Source organism: Blennius ocellaris (assembly GCF_963422515.1).
Source record: "Blennius ocellaris genome assembly, chromosome: 10".
Classification (NCBI taxonomy): Eukaryota; Metazoa; Chordata; class Actinopteri; order Blenniiformes; family Blenniidae; genus Blennius; species Blennius ocellaris.
The window spans coordinates 253,792-269,709 of NC_137659.1; the positions used below are offsets into that span (position 1 = coordinate 253,792).

Here is a 15,918-nt window from a genome sequence, read left to right on the forward strand (position 1 = left end):
AGGAGTAGGAGTAGGAGCAGGGGTAGGGGTAGGAGTAGGGGCAGGAGTAGGAGTAGGAGTAGGAGCAGGGGTAGGGGTAGGAGTAGGGGCAGGAGTAGGAGTAGGAGTAGGGGTAGGGGTAGGAGTAGGGGTAGGGGTAGGGGCAGGGGCAGGAGTAGGAGTAGGGGTAGGGGTAGGAGTAGGAGTAGGGGTAGGGGTAGGAGTAAGCGTAGGGGCAGGAGTAGGAGTAGGAGTAGGGGTAGGGGTAGGAGTAGGAGTAGGGGTAGGGGTAGCGGTAGGGGTAGGGGTAGGAGTAGGAGTAGGGGTAGGAGTAGGGTAGGGTAGGAGTAGGGGTAGGAGTAGGGGTAGGGGTAGGGGTAGGGGTAGGAGTAGGAGTAGGGGTAGGAGTAGGGGTAGGAGTAGGGGTAGGGGTAGGGGTAGGGGTAGGGGTAGGAGTAGGGGTAGGAGTAGGGGTAGGGGTAGGAGTAGGGGTAGGAGTAGGAGTAGGAGTAGGGGTAGGAGTAGGGGTAGGGGTAGGGGTAGGGGTAGGAGTAGGGGTAGGAGTAGGAGTAGGAGTAGGAGTAGGAGTAGGGGTAGGAGTAGGAGTAGGGTAGGGGTGTGCTGGCGGTGTGTACTGAGTGTGAGTCTCCTCCTTCAGGGGACGTCCGGCCCGGACCCCACCACCGTGTTCGTGGACATGAGGGCTCTGCGACACGACAGGTTCGGCCGAATCGCCACATTCAGACTGTTTGATTTAATTTCATACCGTCAAGTTGCCGGTTGCTCACGTTGCATCACGTTGCATCACGTTGCATCACGTTGCATCACGTTGCATCACGTCGCTGCGTCTCTGCAGGGTGCGGCTGGTGGAGAGAATCGCCTCACAGTTTTGCCGCTGATGGAGTCTGGAAAGGTAAAACTGAGTCATCGGGTTAATGAGTCTCGTCTTCCTGCAAACTCACTGAACCAACAGACTCGGGTGATTCAGATGAATCGGATCACCCACAACACTGAGTCAGAAGAGGAGTTGAAGCAACTACTGACTGACTCAGAAGAACCGGATCACTACTGACTGACTCAGAAGAACTTGATCACTACTGACTGACTGAGAAGAACCGGATCACTACTGACCGACTCAGAAGAACCGGATTGCTACTGACTGACTCAGAAGAACCGGGTCACTGGTGACTGACTCAGAAGAACCGGATCACTACTGACTGACTCAGAAGAACCGGGTCACTGGTGACTGACTCAGAAGAACCGGATCACTACTGACTGACTCAGAAGAGTAGTTGAAGCAACTGCTGACTCAGAAGAACCAGATCACTATTGACTAACTCAGAAGAACCGGATCACTACTGACTAACTCAGAAGAACCGGATCACTACTGACTGAGTCAGAAGAACCGGAACATCGCTGTAGGACTCAGAAGAACTGGATCACTACTGACTGACTCAGACGAACCAGATCACTGTAGTGAGTGATTTGTATTTTCAGACAGCTGTCTGACTCTCTCGCCCCCCTCTCTCTCTCTCTCTCTCTGCCCCCCCCCCCCCCCCCCCAGATCCTCCCAGGAGTCCGGATCATCATCGCCAACCCAGAGACTAAAGGACCAATGGGCGAGTCTCACCTGGGGGAGGTTTGTCCGGACACTTTGTCTCGTGACCTTTGACCCCCCCCGGGGGGGGGTCAAGCGTCAGTGGGTCAGATTTGTACGTGTGAAGCTCCTCCCACTTCCTCCGTCGGTAGATCTGGGTGCACAGCGCCCACAACGCCAGCGGCTACCTGGCGGTGTACGGCGACGAGGCGCTGCAGTCCGACCACTTCACCTCCAGACTGAGCTTCGGCGACACGCAGACCGTCTGGGCTCGAACCGGGTACCTGGGCTTCCTGCGGCGCACCGAGCTGACCGACGCCAGCGGAGGTGAGGAAGGCGGGGGAGGAGGGGGGGACGACGCTCACAGTGGTTCTGGATCTCAGAGTGTGTGTGTGTGTGTGCAGAGCGTCACGACGCGCTGTACGTGGTGGGGGCGCTGGAGGAGGCCATGGAGCTGCGGGGGATGCGTTACCACCCCATCGACATCGAGACGTCCGTCGTCCGGACGCACAAGAGCATCACGGACTGGTGAGGACACACTAACCCCCCCGCCCGCCCCCCCCCCCGCAGGTCGTCTCGGTTCCACCGCTGCTGGACGGAACCGGTTCTACGTTTCCACGGACAAAAGGTTGTGGATAGAACCTTAAGTAACGAACCGTTGCCGTCGGTGACGATCGTGTCCAGAGCTCAGAGCAGCAACCGAGTTGCTCATGGGTACATTTGCCTTACCGGACGGCCCGTACCGACTAGGACCGACCCGTACTGACCCGTACCAACTTGTACCGACTAGTACCAACCCGTACCGACCTGTACCGACCTGTATCGAATTGTACCGACCCGTACCGATCTGTACCGACCCGTACCGACCTGTACAGACCCGTACCGACTTGTACCGACCCGTACCGACCTGTACCGACCTGTATCGAATTGTACCGACCCGTACCAATCTGTACCGACCCGTACCGACCCGTACCGACCTGTAGCGACGTGTATCGACACGTACAGACCTGTACCGACTTGTACCGACCCATACCGACCTGTATCGACCTGTACCGACTTGTACCGACCTGTACCGACCCGTACCGACTTGTACCGACCTGTACCGACCCGTACCAACTTGTACCGACTAGTACCAACCCGTACCGACCTGTACCGACCTGTATCGAATTGTACCGACCCGTACCGACCTGTACAGACCCGTACCGACCTGTACAGACCCGTACCGACTTGTACCGACCCGTACCGACCTGTATCGAATTGTACCGACCCGTACCAATCTGTCCCGACCCGTACCGACCCGTACCGACCTGTAGCGACGTGTATCGACACATACCGGCCTGTACAGACCTGTACCGACTTGTACCGACCCGTACCGACCTGTATCGACCCGTACCGACTTGTACCGACCTGTACCGACCCGTACCGACTTGTACCGACCTGTACCGACCCGTACCAACTTGTACCGACTAGTACCAACCCGTACCGACCTGTATCGAATTGTACCGACCCGTACCGATCTGTACCGACCCGTACCGACCTGTACAGACCCGTACCGACTTGTACCGACCCGTACCGACCTGTACCGACCTGTATCGAATTGTACCGACCCGTACCAATCTGTACCGACCCGTACCGACCCGTACCGACCTGTAGCGACGTGTATCGACACATACCGACCTGTACAGACCTGTACCGACTTGTACCGACCCGTACCGACCTGTATCGACCCGTACCGACTTGTACCGACCTGTACTGACCCGCACCGACCTGTACAGACCTGTACTGACCCGTACCGACCCGTACCGACTTGTACCGACCTGTACTGACCCGCACCGACCTGTACAGACCTGTACTGACCCGTACCGACCTGTTCCAGCCCGTTCCGACCCGAGCTTTAGAATTAGCTGCTATTAGCTTTAGCATTAGCATGCCTCCTCTCTGCTCGACGTATTTCCAGCCTCTCACTTGCTTTTCGTCGTTTTCTGGCTGCTTCTCCACGTCGACGTACAACAACAACAACAACAACCACCTTAGCATTAGCTGCTGGCTACGTCTTTAGCACGTGATGCAACACGAGGAAGTCTTGAGGCGAAACGTTGCGGCGACCCGACGCGTGAGGTGACGGTGTGTCTCCCCCCCCCCCCCCCCGTCTGCAGCGCGGTGTTCACCTGGACCAACCTGCTGGTGGCGGTGGTGGAGCTGGACGGCTCGGAGCAGGAGGCCCTGGACCTGGTCCCGCTGGTGACCAACGTGGTCCTGGAGGAGCACTACCTCATCGTGGGCGTGGTCGTGGTGGTGGACGTCGGCGTCATCCCCATCAACTCCCGCGGCGAGAAGCAGCGCATGCACCTGCGGGACGGCTTCCTGGCCGACCAGCTGGACCCCATCTACGTGGCGTACAACATGTAGCAGCGCGCCCCTCCCCCCGGTGGGCGGAGGGGGGGAGGGCGCCCGCCGCCCCGGGGCGTCGTCTCTCAGGCGCCGCGGAGGACAATCGTCAACGTAGCAAAGATTGTAGCTTTTATAAAACACGTTCCGTTTTGGTTTTTCTCACCACATCTTCGGAAAAGATTCACAGGAGGTTTTTTTTTTTAGAGTACGACATGTTTTGATACGAGGGCGCCGCCGCCGCCGCCCGCCACCGTCAGGTACGCTCCGTTCACCTTAACCTCTTCTGTTTTTGTTTTTTGTTTTAAACGTCATTTCAAATGAAATCAGCGCGCGAATCCTCAACGAGCCTTTAACTGACATGTAAACTCATATCATGTAAGTATGTACAAAAAAAAGAAACGGATTTAATTTATTTTCTTTCTCTCTTTTAGAGTTTTATGACGAGACGTTCAAGAACGTTTTGCTCTTGAATGTTTGCTAATATAAAAAAGATAAAAGAGACAAAAAGCTTTGTGTCATCCGAGTGAAATGAAGAAGAGAAACGAGTGAATGAGTGAATATGATCATAGATTCTACTGAAGCGACGCAACTTGAGGGTTTTCTATTAAAACGTGATGAAACCTTCTGATCCACTAAACTGTAAAACTTCCTGTGTCAATAAAATATTTTACATTAAAAATTTTGATCAATTTAAATCTCTTTTCAAAATAAATACGTTTACTGTTCACCCGAATTGTGTCATTTTATGCACAGACTCCTTATGCGCAGTGCAGCTTTACCACCAGCAGGGGGCGACATTCTGCAGGTGAAAATCAATGAAAGCATTGAAGGAGTCTCATAATCAGGAAATGACTAAATATAATCAATACAGGACAATCAATAAGTCAAAGGTTTCATTTTTCAAAGTCATTCGGAAATTTCTGAGGAAAAAGTTTTAAGTTTTGAGGCTTAATTTACTGAAATGAGGCGATAATGAATAACTAAGACAGCTGAAGGTCTCTTCTGACCTCTAGTGGTGAGCAGAAGGAACTACAGTCACTTTGGATCAGAACTTTTCTCAGTAAAATTTACAGAAGCAGCTCAAAAGTCATTAAAAAGCTCATTTTCCCAGTTATTTACACGTCCGGACTGATAAAGGAAAACATTTTTATTTCATGTTTTCATTGAAAAACATAAAAATTTGTGAAATAATGTATTTTGAGGTTCCCCGTCAGCGGCGCTGATAAAAAAAGATGTTTTAAAAAAAGTTGAAATATTTAAATTAAGTGAAGAAAATGAGCTTTGAGATTTTATACAGATTTTTTTTTTTTACTTTAGAGGCTTCTGTATGCGTGAATAATTTTTTGAGCTGAAATGTTTTTTTATTGATCTTTCAAACGGAGCAACTGCACTTCTGCACGTGTTGATTTTAAAAACCGGCTGGGATTAAATAAAAACAACAAGGTGACTCTGCACCGTCAGCGTCTCTCCTCATGATTGTAAATATGAGCGACACAATTCTTCATATTTTTCCAGCCAACCATCGATCGATCGATCGATCAGGCGACCGATCGATCGGGACTCTCAGCATTTTCACCGGAGTTCCAACGTTCAACACAGAAAAAAAAAAAAAAAAAGCACTTTCTTCACCGTTTGTTTCTTTCAGTCATCGGCGAAACGTTTGTCCCCGCCCCCTTTTTTTAAAGTCTTACTTGTGTTGACAAAGTTTTTTTTCCAGGTAAATAAAAGTTTTGACAAAGAAATGGTGACGTTTGTCTTTTTTTTTTATCTACAAATGTGCCACAAATAGTCCAGATTTTCTAAATAGATTGTTTATATTCACACACACACACACATGTATATACATACAACCACCATTGTTGTTGTACAGGAATGTTACATTTTTAGACCAAAGTTTACATTTTAGTCCCAATTACAGTGATATAATTATAATATATTGTAATAAAATATAAGATAAAAAAGTATCGTAGGCTTGACACTTGTTGGTTTGCTTTTTTTGGATGTTATTACTGATTTTTTTGATGTTTTATGTCCTGTATGTGTTCACTTTGTGTTGTATTATGAAATAAAAATAACATGTCCGTCTCTGTCTCTCTCTCTCTCTATATATATATATACACACACACACACATATACCTTTATTTCACTATTAAATTGAAGCATAATATGTAAATTTTGGTCTAAAAATCTAAAATGTACGTCTTTAGTCAAATCAGTTAGTCTTAATTTGGATAAAAATAAAAATTAAGCAGAAATTTCCAGCAGAAATATCTCAATATATGATCACAATTATTTTTATTTAGAAAGAGAAACGTTTTTCTTGTGTATAAACTATTTTTAGGTTTTGCAAAGAACTGAAAATCCAAATTTAATAAACTTCAAACCAAAAATTAAACATTAATAAATCTCTGCGTTGTTTATGTGAGATGTATCATTTTAGCCGAGAATATTTGACTGAATGAGTGAAATAAGAATTTCGACGTACATAAAGTTTGAGTCAAAGTTGATCATTTCACCAACTTGTTTACATTTGATATCATTTAATTCCACCATTTCATTCGATCGCAGCCAATCGTTTCAATTAAACAGAAATAAAACAAGAATCATAGAAACAAAGAATCACAGGAACTTGTCGATACATTTATTTCCTCCATGTTAGCACATAGAATATATTTATATACATATTGCTAGCTAAAGTGTCAAAAAAACAAACGGAAACAAAACAGTCGGGGGGGGGGGGCATAGAAAACGTTAAGCCATGAGTAATAGATTACATACGGACCGAACAGCAGGACTCGTCGTCCGTGTACGAAGCGGCTCGCTCACTTTCTAAAAGCTGCGCCGGAGCAGCTCCCGAGACGTGAAGGAGCCCGAAAGAAGTTTTTTTTTTTTTCTTTTTTTTTTAGAAAAGTTCAACAAAAAAAGGAAGAAAAAAAAAGAAAAAAGGTATTTTTGTTCACGTCGGGGGAGGGGAAGAAACCCCAAACCCCTCAAAGAAGAAAAAAAAGGTGCACACACCTTTTACTCATGCAGGTAAAAACCAGAGACCGACTGGAATTACATCCAAACGTTTCACACCGAGGAAAAACAACCAAAAAAAAAAAAAAACAACCAAAAAATAAGTAAATGTGAAATAACACGGCCGGATGGACGAATATAAAAAGTTTTTTAAAAAAAAACAAGAGTCACATCATGTGTAACACGAACCGTCAGGAGGACATGCTTCAGTCGCACTTTAACATCCACCGGAAAAAAAAATTAAGTTGAAACATTCAGACACATTAAAAGTGTGTGTTCACCATATAAAACACACACACGTGGGCTGATATGATAACGGTTGTACATTGTACAAAATGAGAACTAACAGTCATCCCGATCACTGAAAACTGAGCGGAGGTGGATCATTTACAATGTTCATACGACACGGAGGAGAGCGCACGACTTTATTTACATGTAGTGCAACGATGGCGGCGGGAGGAGGGAGGGGGGGGGGAGGGGCCAGGAGGCGGAGCCAGGAAGGGGGGAGGGGCCAGGAGAGGAGGAGGCGGAACGTCGGATTCAAAAAGAGGAGAAATGAGAAGGAAAAACGAGTCGTGTACAAATCACGAGTCTCGTCTTCCAAGAGAAACTCACATAAAAAACGTCCACAGAAAGCGTGTTGTTCTGGTGTCACATGTCCTGGAAAACACTGAAAACCAACTCGTGTGTGTGAGGAATTCCGATATTTGAGTGGGGACCGGCGCACCGAAACTGTTAAGAACTGGTTAAAAACGTCGTTTCCCTCGCTTGTCGACACAAAGAGGTTAAAAAAATAAAAATAAAAATCTGTGTGAAGGAAATTCATCATTGGATTTCACAATAAAAGCCTTAGGTAGATGACGAGATCAGGAAAAATTCCACAATAAGTGCTGCTCGAGTCGTTTGCGCAATAAAGAAGGAAAAAGTCGTTTCGGGATCAACGATAATCAATAATCACAATCTGCAAAGCGTGACGATTACTGACGATTTCAATCACATAAATACAGATTAAACGGCCAATGAGGAAAAAAAAAGACCTGAACGTGGATAAAAATCTGAACATTTGATAACCAAAACAACAGATTATCACAAAAAGCTTGAAACCTTTTAGTTTGTGTATTTAGAGTTTTATTAGAAGTAAAACCACAAACTTTAGTGACCAACAGCTGGAACATTTTGTACATCTGAGCATTTCAATAGAAACTCATTCAATTTGAACTACAAAACTTGTTTTCATTCAGTTTATGACACAAACTGAAATATTTCAAGCTTTTTATTACATTTTTCTTCGTCAAACTTTTCAGCCTTTAAATTATTAAAAAAAAAAAAAAATTCTGAAATATCAGAAAGTTCAAGAAGATAAAACATTTTCACTTTTTTTTTTTTTAAACTTTAAAAAAAAGTCTTGTGACTTTTCACTATTTGAAACCCGCATGTGGTTGTTTTAGTTAAAGCAGATTTTCTGATTTAAAACCTTTTTATTTTCCTTTGTTCAATTTTCACAGAAGAGAAAAAAAAAACAGCAATTTGATCGCCTTATAGGATTTTTTTTTTATACGAGATGAGGATGAAAGGGAGGATGAAAGGGAGGATGAAAGGGAGGAAGAGGAAGTCACTGTAGAAAAGATGAACATTTGCATAATGTCTCAGTTGGTTCGTTCTCAGTGTATTTTTTTTTTTTATTATTTGTTTTAATGTGAAGAACGAAAAAAGAAAAAGATGAACTTGGATGAAGAGAAACAAATGCTGATCACCGACCGATCACTAATTGATCCCCACCGACAGTAAATCCAAATTAGTGCAGAATAAAATGATTCATCAACAAACCCTCCGTTTCCATGACGACAGAGACCCTGTTACCAAAAAACACTCGACGGGGAGGAAGAAGAATTTAGGTAGAAATCATTTACATTAAAAAAAAAAAAAGTGCCACCAAAATAAAACAGGAAATCAAATAATGTTTTTCGCGTATTTTTAAAAAAAATGGAGCAGAAGGACTTCCTGTTAAAATCTGAAGTTTAAAAAAAAAAAAAAAATGAACAACAAAGTATAATATAGAATAATAAAACAAGGATTTCTTTTAAAAACAGGGCCAATAAAATGTTTGTGTGTTGAGTCTTAAATAACAGATTCTCCACTCCAGTAAAAGAAACCGGATAAAAACAGAAGATAAAGACGTCTGGAGACTCGTTCTGGAACCTTCCGTCCACGATTTAGAGAAAACGACGACGACGACGACGGGAAAAGTTAAATAATAAAAACAAAACGCTGAGAAAAACACGAGCTCCACAAAGTTTGTAGGAAGGAGAGTGAAGAAGTGGAAGTGTGTGTGTGTGTGTGTGTGTGTGTGTGTACATTGACTAACGGGCGGGGGGGAGGAGCTACGGGAGGGGGCGGGGCTTGCTCATCTCTTCCTGCGGCAGGTTCGTTTGTGGTCGGCGTGCCAGTGCTCCTGCTGACACTTGATGGAGCAGTAAGAGGTGTTCCAGCAGCAGTGGTACATGGCCTCCTCCTCACAGTTATAACACTGCGCACACACACACACACACACACACACACACACACACACACACACACACACACACACACACACACACACACACACACACACACACACACACACACACACACACACACACACACACATCAATCAACAAAACTAAAATAAGTCACCAGTTGATTAAGGTCTGTAGCATTGTGGCCCAACAGCTCGCTGCTAACTGCTGCTACTTTTACCTGCTAACTGCTGCTTTCTTTACCTGCTAACTGCTGCTTTCTTTACCTGCTAACTGCTGCTACTTGTAGCTGCTACTACTTTTACCTGCTAACTGCTGCTTTCTTTGCCTGCTAACTGCTGCTACTTGTAGCTGCTACTACTTTTACCTGCTAACTGCTGCTACTTGTAGCTGCTACTACTTTTACCTGCTAACTGCTGCTTTCTTTGCCTGCTAACTGCTGCTACTTGTAGCTGCTACTACTTTTACCTGCTAACTGCTGCTACTTTTAGCTGCTAACTGTTGGTACTTTTACTTGCTAACTGTTGCTACTTTTACTTGCTAACTGCTACTACTTTCAGCTGCTAACTGTTGCTACTTTTACTTGCTAACTGCAGCTACTTTTAGCTGCTGTTTCTACTTTTAGCTGATAACTGCTGCTAATGTTAGCCACTAACTGTTGCTACTTTTACTTGCTAACTGCAACTACTTTGAGCTGCTAACTGCTGCTACTTTTAGCTGCTAACTACTGCTACTTTTAGCTGCTAACTGCTACTACTTTTACCTGCTAACTACTGCTACTTTTAGCTGCTAACTGCTACTACTTTTACCTGCTAACTGCTACTACTTTTACCTGCTAACCGCTACTACTTTTAGCTGCTAACTGTTGGTACTTTTACTTGCTAACTGTTGGTACGTTTACTTGCTAACTGCTACTACTTTTAGCTGCTAACTGTTACTACTTTTACCTGCTAACTACTGCTACTTTTAGCTGCTAACTGCTACTACTTTTACCTGCTAACTACTGCTAACTTTAGCTGCACCTCAATATTATTGTCCTTGTTTCTGTGTAGAACGTCTCTATTGACCCGCAGGAAAGATCCTGAATTAAACGTCGTTCATTAAAGGAACATGATGAAGTGGTGACGTTAGTGAAGGAAGGAGGATTGTGGGTCTCCAGCGTCGTGACTCACCCACTGCTTCTTCTTGGTCTGGGAGGTCATCTGCTTGTGTTGAGCCACCAGCTTCTTCACCTCCTCCACCAGCTCCTCCTTACACTTGTCCTTCACCTGCTTACACTTCCTCTCCATCTCCGCCTGCGCTCCGGACACCGCCTTGCTGACGGCCTGGCGCTTCTCCTCCTCCATCTCCGCACGCAGCTGCTCACACACACACACACAGCGTTAATTCCTTCCGGCGCGCTAACGGCTAACTGCTAGCGGCTAACTGCTAGCGGCTAACGTGGCACACACCTTCTCCAGGGCCTCGCGGACGACCCGCTCCGTCTCGCGCTTGTTGTCGGCCTTCATCATCTCCTTGACGTCGTTGAAGACCTTGGTGTATTTCTCGTGACACATGTTCTGGCAGGCGCCGTCGCTGCTGGTCTGCGTGCCGCGGTGCAGCGTGCGCGGCGAGCCGCCGCCGGCCTTCTTGGTCTGCGTCGACACCGACAGCTTCTCGGGCGGCGGCGGCGCCCGACGACACCGGGATCTCCTGGCTGGAGCTGACCGCCTCCATCTCTGGCTCGGGGTCCTGGGGGGGGGAGGGGTGGGATTCACCACGGGGTGGGTGGGTGGGTGTGTGTGTGTGTGTGTGTGTGTGTGTGTGTGTGTGTGTGTGTGTGTGTTGCGAGTGTGTGTGGGTGGAGCGAGTGTGTGTGTGTGTGTTTGTGGAGCGTGTGTGTGTGTGTGTGTGGGTGGAGCGAGTGTGTGTGTGTGTGTGTAGCGGGTGTGTGTGTGTGTGTGTGTGTGTGTAGCGGGTGTGTGTGTGTGGAGCGGGTGTGTGTGTGTGTGTGTGAGTGTGTGTGGAGCGGGTGTGTTTGTGTGGAGCGGGTGTGTATGTGTGTGTTTGTGGAGCGTGTGTGTGTGTGTGTGTTTGTGGAGCGTGTGTGTTTAGCGGGTGTGTGTGTGTGTGTGGGTGGAGCGAGTGTGTGTGTGTGTGTGTTTGTGGAGCGTGTGTGTGTGTGTGTGTGGGTGGAGCGAGTGTGTGTGTGTGTGTTTGTGGAGCGTGTGTGTGTGTGTGTGTGTAGCGGGTGTGTGTGTGTGTGTGTGTGTGTGTAGCGGGTGTGTGTGTGTGGAGCGGGTGTGTGTGTGTGTGTGTGTGAGTGTGTGTGGAGCGAGTGTGTTTGTGTGGAGCGGGTGTGTGTGTGTATGTGTGTGTTTGTGGAGCGTGTGTGTTTAGCGGGTGTGTGTGTGTGTGTGTGTGTGGAGCGGGTGTGTGTGTGTGGAGCGGGTGTGTGTGTGTGTGTGTGAGTGTGTGTGGAGCGAGTGTGTTTGTGTGGAGCGGGTGTGTGTGTGTATGTGTGTGTTTGTGGAGCGTGTGTGTGTGTTTGTGGAGCGGGTGTGTGTGTGTGTGTGTGAGTGTGTGTGGAGCGAGTGTGTTTGTGTGGAGCGGGTGTGTATGTGTGTGTTTGTGGAGCGTGTGTGTGTGTAGCGGGTGTGTGTGTGTGTGGGGGTGTGTGTGTGTGTGTGTGTGTGTGTGTGTGGAGCGAGTGTGTGTGTGTGTGTGTGTGTGTGTTTGTGGAGCGTGTGTGTGTGTGTGTGCGTGTGTGAGTGTGTGTGTGTGTGTGTGTGAGGACCTACACTGACTTCCTCTTTGGGCTCCACAGCAGCACAGCGCCGGCTCTTCTTGGCTTTGGGCTCCAGGCTGCTCTTCAGCTGAAACACAGCAGGACAGAGGATGATAATCTTGACTGCTGTTCTCCAGAAGCGCCACCGGGCGGCGCCGGAGAGCAGCTCAGGCCGTCCGCGGCTCCTGGAAGGCGACTCACCTGGCGGACCTGCTCGTTGCTGGTGGAGGAGATGCTGGACTCCGCCTCCTCCGTTCTCTCCAGCCGCTCCGTCCTCGTGCCGCCGCCCCCACCCTCCTCCTCCTCCTCCTCTTCCTCCTCCTCCTCCTCCTCCTCCTCCTCCGGCTGTCTCGGGTTCTGGCTCTGCGGCGGGCTGCCGTCCTCCAGCTTGTTCTTCCAGAAGCGCCCCTCCCTCAGGAAGCGCTGGTACACCTCCAGCTCCTCGCACGCCTTCTTCCAGCCGCTGCTGCGCTTCACCTGCAGCTGCTGGACGCTCACCTTGATGTCCTGGATGTTGTCTGAGGGGATCCAGGCCCTGGGGGACACCGACACTCAGTCTGCTGGGCAGCAGCAGGAGCAGCAGCAGGAGCAGCAGCAGTAGTAGTAGAAGTAGCGGTAGGAGTAGCGGTAGTAGTAGCAGTAGTAGGAGCAGTAGAAGTAGCTAGAGCAGTAGCTGCTACAGTAGCAGTTGAAGTAGCAGTAGCAGTAGCAGTAGAGCAGTAGCAGTAGCAGTAGCAGTAGAGCAGTAGCAGTAGCTGCTACAGTAGCAGTAGAAGTAGTAGTAGCAGTAGCAGTAGTAGTAGAAGTAGCGGTAGGAATAGCGGTAGTAGTAGCAGTAGCAGTAGCAGCAGCAGTAGCAGTAGAAGTAGCGGTAGGAGTAGCAGTAGTAGGAGCAGCAGTAGAGCAGTAGAGCAGTAGCAGTAGCTGCAGCAGTAGCAGTAGCAGTAGCAGTAGAGCAGTAGAGCAGTAGCAGTAGCTGCTACAGTAGCAGTAGAAGTAGAAGTAGCAGCAGTAGAAGTAGAAGTAGCAGCAGTAGAACAGCTGTCGCAGTACCAGTACCAGTAGTAGTACCAGTACCAGCAGTAGCAGCAGCAGTAGCAGTAAAGCAGCAGTAGCAGTACCAGCAGTAGTAGCAGTAGTAGCAGTAGCAGTAGAGCAGCAGTACCAGCAGTACCAGTACCAGTAGCGCAGTAGCAGTAACAGCAGTAGGACCAGTACCAGCAGTACAAGTACCAGTACCAGTAGCAGTAGCAGTACCAGTCACTCCAGCCCCTCACCTCTGGTGCTGGTGGCCAAAGAAGCGAACGTCCACCTGGCTGTCGTCCCGCTGCAGCACTTTGGCCGGCCAGTAGCCGAAACCTTTCATCTTGGCCCAGACCAGGTCGTGACTCGGACTCTGCAACACAGAGACTCATCTGGTCACCTGAAGACCCTGGAGACCCTAAAGACCCTGAAGACCCTGGAGACCCTGAAGACCCTGAAGACTCTAAAGACCCTGGAGACCCTGGAGACTCTAAAGACTCTAAAGACCCTGAAGACCCTGAAGACCCTGAAGACTCTAAAGACTCTAAAGACTCTAAAGACTCTAAAGACTCTAAAGACCCTGGAGACCCAGAAGACCCAGAAGACCCAGAAGACCCAGAAGACCCCGAAGACCTCGGAGACCCCGAAGACCCCGGAGACCCCGAAGACCCAGAGTCTGGTTCTCACGGGGACATCTAATACTTCCTGTTTGTGTTTTTCTACAAAGAGAAGAACTCTGATTTAAAACGCTGTGGTGTAGAAGTGTGTTTGTGTTTGTGTACTTCATCACTGTAATGTGATTACTTTGGCCGGTAACTTGACCCGCCTCACTGCTGCTACACTGAGAGGTGAAGAAGGAGGGATGAGGAAAAGACGTGTAGAGAAACTCACGCAGGGGTAACAGAACCAGTTGTCGGGCCGAGCGTTGGACAGATAGAAGCAGTTCTTACACAGCAACAACTCGTTCAACTGGACCGGAGAGAAGGAGGGAGGAGGAGAGGAGGAGGAGGAGGGGAGGAGAGGAGGAGGAGAGGAAGAGAGGAGGAGGAAGAGAGAAGGAGGGATGAGGAGGAGGAGGAGGAGAGGAGGGATGAGGTGGAGGAGGAGGGGAGGAGGAGGAGGAGGAGGAGGGATGAGGAGAGGAGGAGGAGGAGGAGGAGGAGGAAGAGAGGAGGGATGAGGAGGACGACGAGAGGAGGGATGAGGAGGAGGAAGAGAGGAGGAGGAAGAGAGGAGGGATGAGGAGGAGGAGGAGAGGAGGGATGAGGAGGAAGAGGAGGAGGAATGAGGAGGAGGAGGAGAGGAGGAGGAAGAGAGGAGGGATGAGGAGGAGGAAGAGGAGGAGGAGAGGAGGAGGAAGAGAGGAGGAGGAAGAGAGGAGGGATGAGGAGGAGGAGAGAAGAGAGGAGGGAAGAGAGGAGGGAAGAGGAGGGAAGAGGAGTAGGAGGAGGGAAGAGGAGGAAGAGAGGAGGGATAAGAGGAGGAGGGAAGAGGAGGAGGGAAGAGAGGAGGGATAAGAGGAGGAGGGATAAGAGGAGGAAGAGAAGAGAGGAGGGATAAGAGGAGGAGGGAAGAGGAGGAAGAGAGGAGGGATAAGAGGAGGAGGGAAGAGAAGAGAGGAGGGAAGAGGAGGAGGAGGAGGGATGAGAGCAGGAGGAGGAGGAGGAGGGATAAGAGGAGGAGGAAGAGGAGGAAGAGAGGAGGGATAAGAGGAGGAGGGATAAGAGGAGGAGGGATAAGAGGAGGAGGAAGAGAAGAGAGGAGGGAAGAGAAGAGAGGAGGGAAGAGGAGGAGGAGGAGGGATGAGAAGAGAGGAGGGAAGAGGAGGAAGAGGAGGAAGAAGAGGAGGAAGAGAGAAGTTAATGTCAAAATAAAAACAGATTTATTAAGAAACAAAAGACAAAATACATTAAAAAAAAAAAATTTATATTGACAATAAAAATTGTTTATATTAAAAATATTAAGACAAATTTAATTTAATCTCGATTTAAAAAACTGTTTAAAATTGAAGAATTGGAATTTGAAAAATAAAAGTAGTAAATCAGATTTGAAGTGAGGAGAACAGCTTCACCTCGTGACACGTGTCGCTGAAGAGTAGCCGGGCGATCTCCGCCTGGTCGCTGTGCACTGAGACAAACAAACAAACAAACAAACAAACAAACAAACAAACAAACAAACAAACAAGTTCAGAGCCCTGCAGAAACATGTTGTGGTGCAAAAGGAGTCGAAGTGTTTCTGCTTCACCTCCGTACAGGATGGCCGTGTTGTGGACGATCAGCTGGGCGTCGGCTTTGAACTCTTCAAAGCTCTTATACTTCCCTTCAGACAGGTTCTACGCACGCACGCACGCACGCACGCACGCACGCACGCACGCACGCACGCACGCACACACACACACACACACACACACACACACACACACACACACACACACACACACACACACACACACACACACACACACACACACACACACACACACACACACACACACACACACACACACACAGCTGACTTATTATGTTTGGACAAATGGAGGAGTACAGAGGAGGAGTATAGAGGAGGAGTATAGAGTATAGAAAGTATAGAGGAGGAGTATAGAGGAGGAATATAGCGAAGTATAGAGG

At 48.2% G+C, this 15,918-nt stretch overlaps 1 protein-coding gene and 1 pseudogene across 2 annotated transcripts in view; one reads left to right on the forward strand and one right to left on the reverse strand.

Moving 5' to 3' along the window:
- Window positions 1-5,703, forward strand: part of LOC308135361 (disco-interacting protein 2 homolog C-like) — a 58,655-nt pseudogene extending 52,952 nt beyond the window's left edge. Inside the window, exons 31-36 of the transcript XR_013937249.1 lie at window positions 638-699; window positions 836-892; window positions 1,544-1,618; window positions 1,729-1,903; window positions 1,981-2,104; window positions 3,733-5,703. The product of XR_013937249.1 is annotated as a disco-interacting protein 2 homolog C-like (transcript). The remainder of the gene's footprint in view (window positions 1-637; window positions 700-835; window positions 893-1,543; window positions 1,619-1,728; window positions 1,904-1,980; window positions 2,105-3,732) is intronic.
- Window positions 5,704-6,604: 901 nt separating this feature from the next.
- LOC308135062 (zinc finger MYND domain-containing protein 11-like) overlaps window positions 6,605-15,918 on the reverse strand; it is a gene marked incomplete at its 5' end in the record, with an annotated part of 21,249 nt that continues 11,935 nt past the window's right edge. Inside the window, 10 exon segments of the mRNA XM_080502935.1 lie at window positions 6,605-9,512; window positions 10,674-10,859; window positions 10,953-11,168; window positions 11,170-11,232; window positions 12,282-12,356; window positions 12,470-12,803; window positions 13,546-13,664; window positions 14,183-14,260; window positions 15,363-15,418; window positions 15,536-15,623. Of these exon segments, the coding sequence (XP_080359061.1) occupies window positions 9,390-9,512; window positions 10,674-10,859; window positions 10,953-11,168; window positions 11,170-11,232; window positions 12,282-12,356; window positions 12,470-12,803; window positions 13,546-13,664; window positions 14,183-14,260; window positions 15,363-15,418; window positions 15,536-15,623 (1,338 nt within the window). The 3' untranslated portion in view covers window positions 6,605-9,389.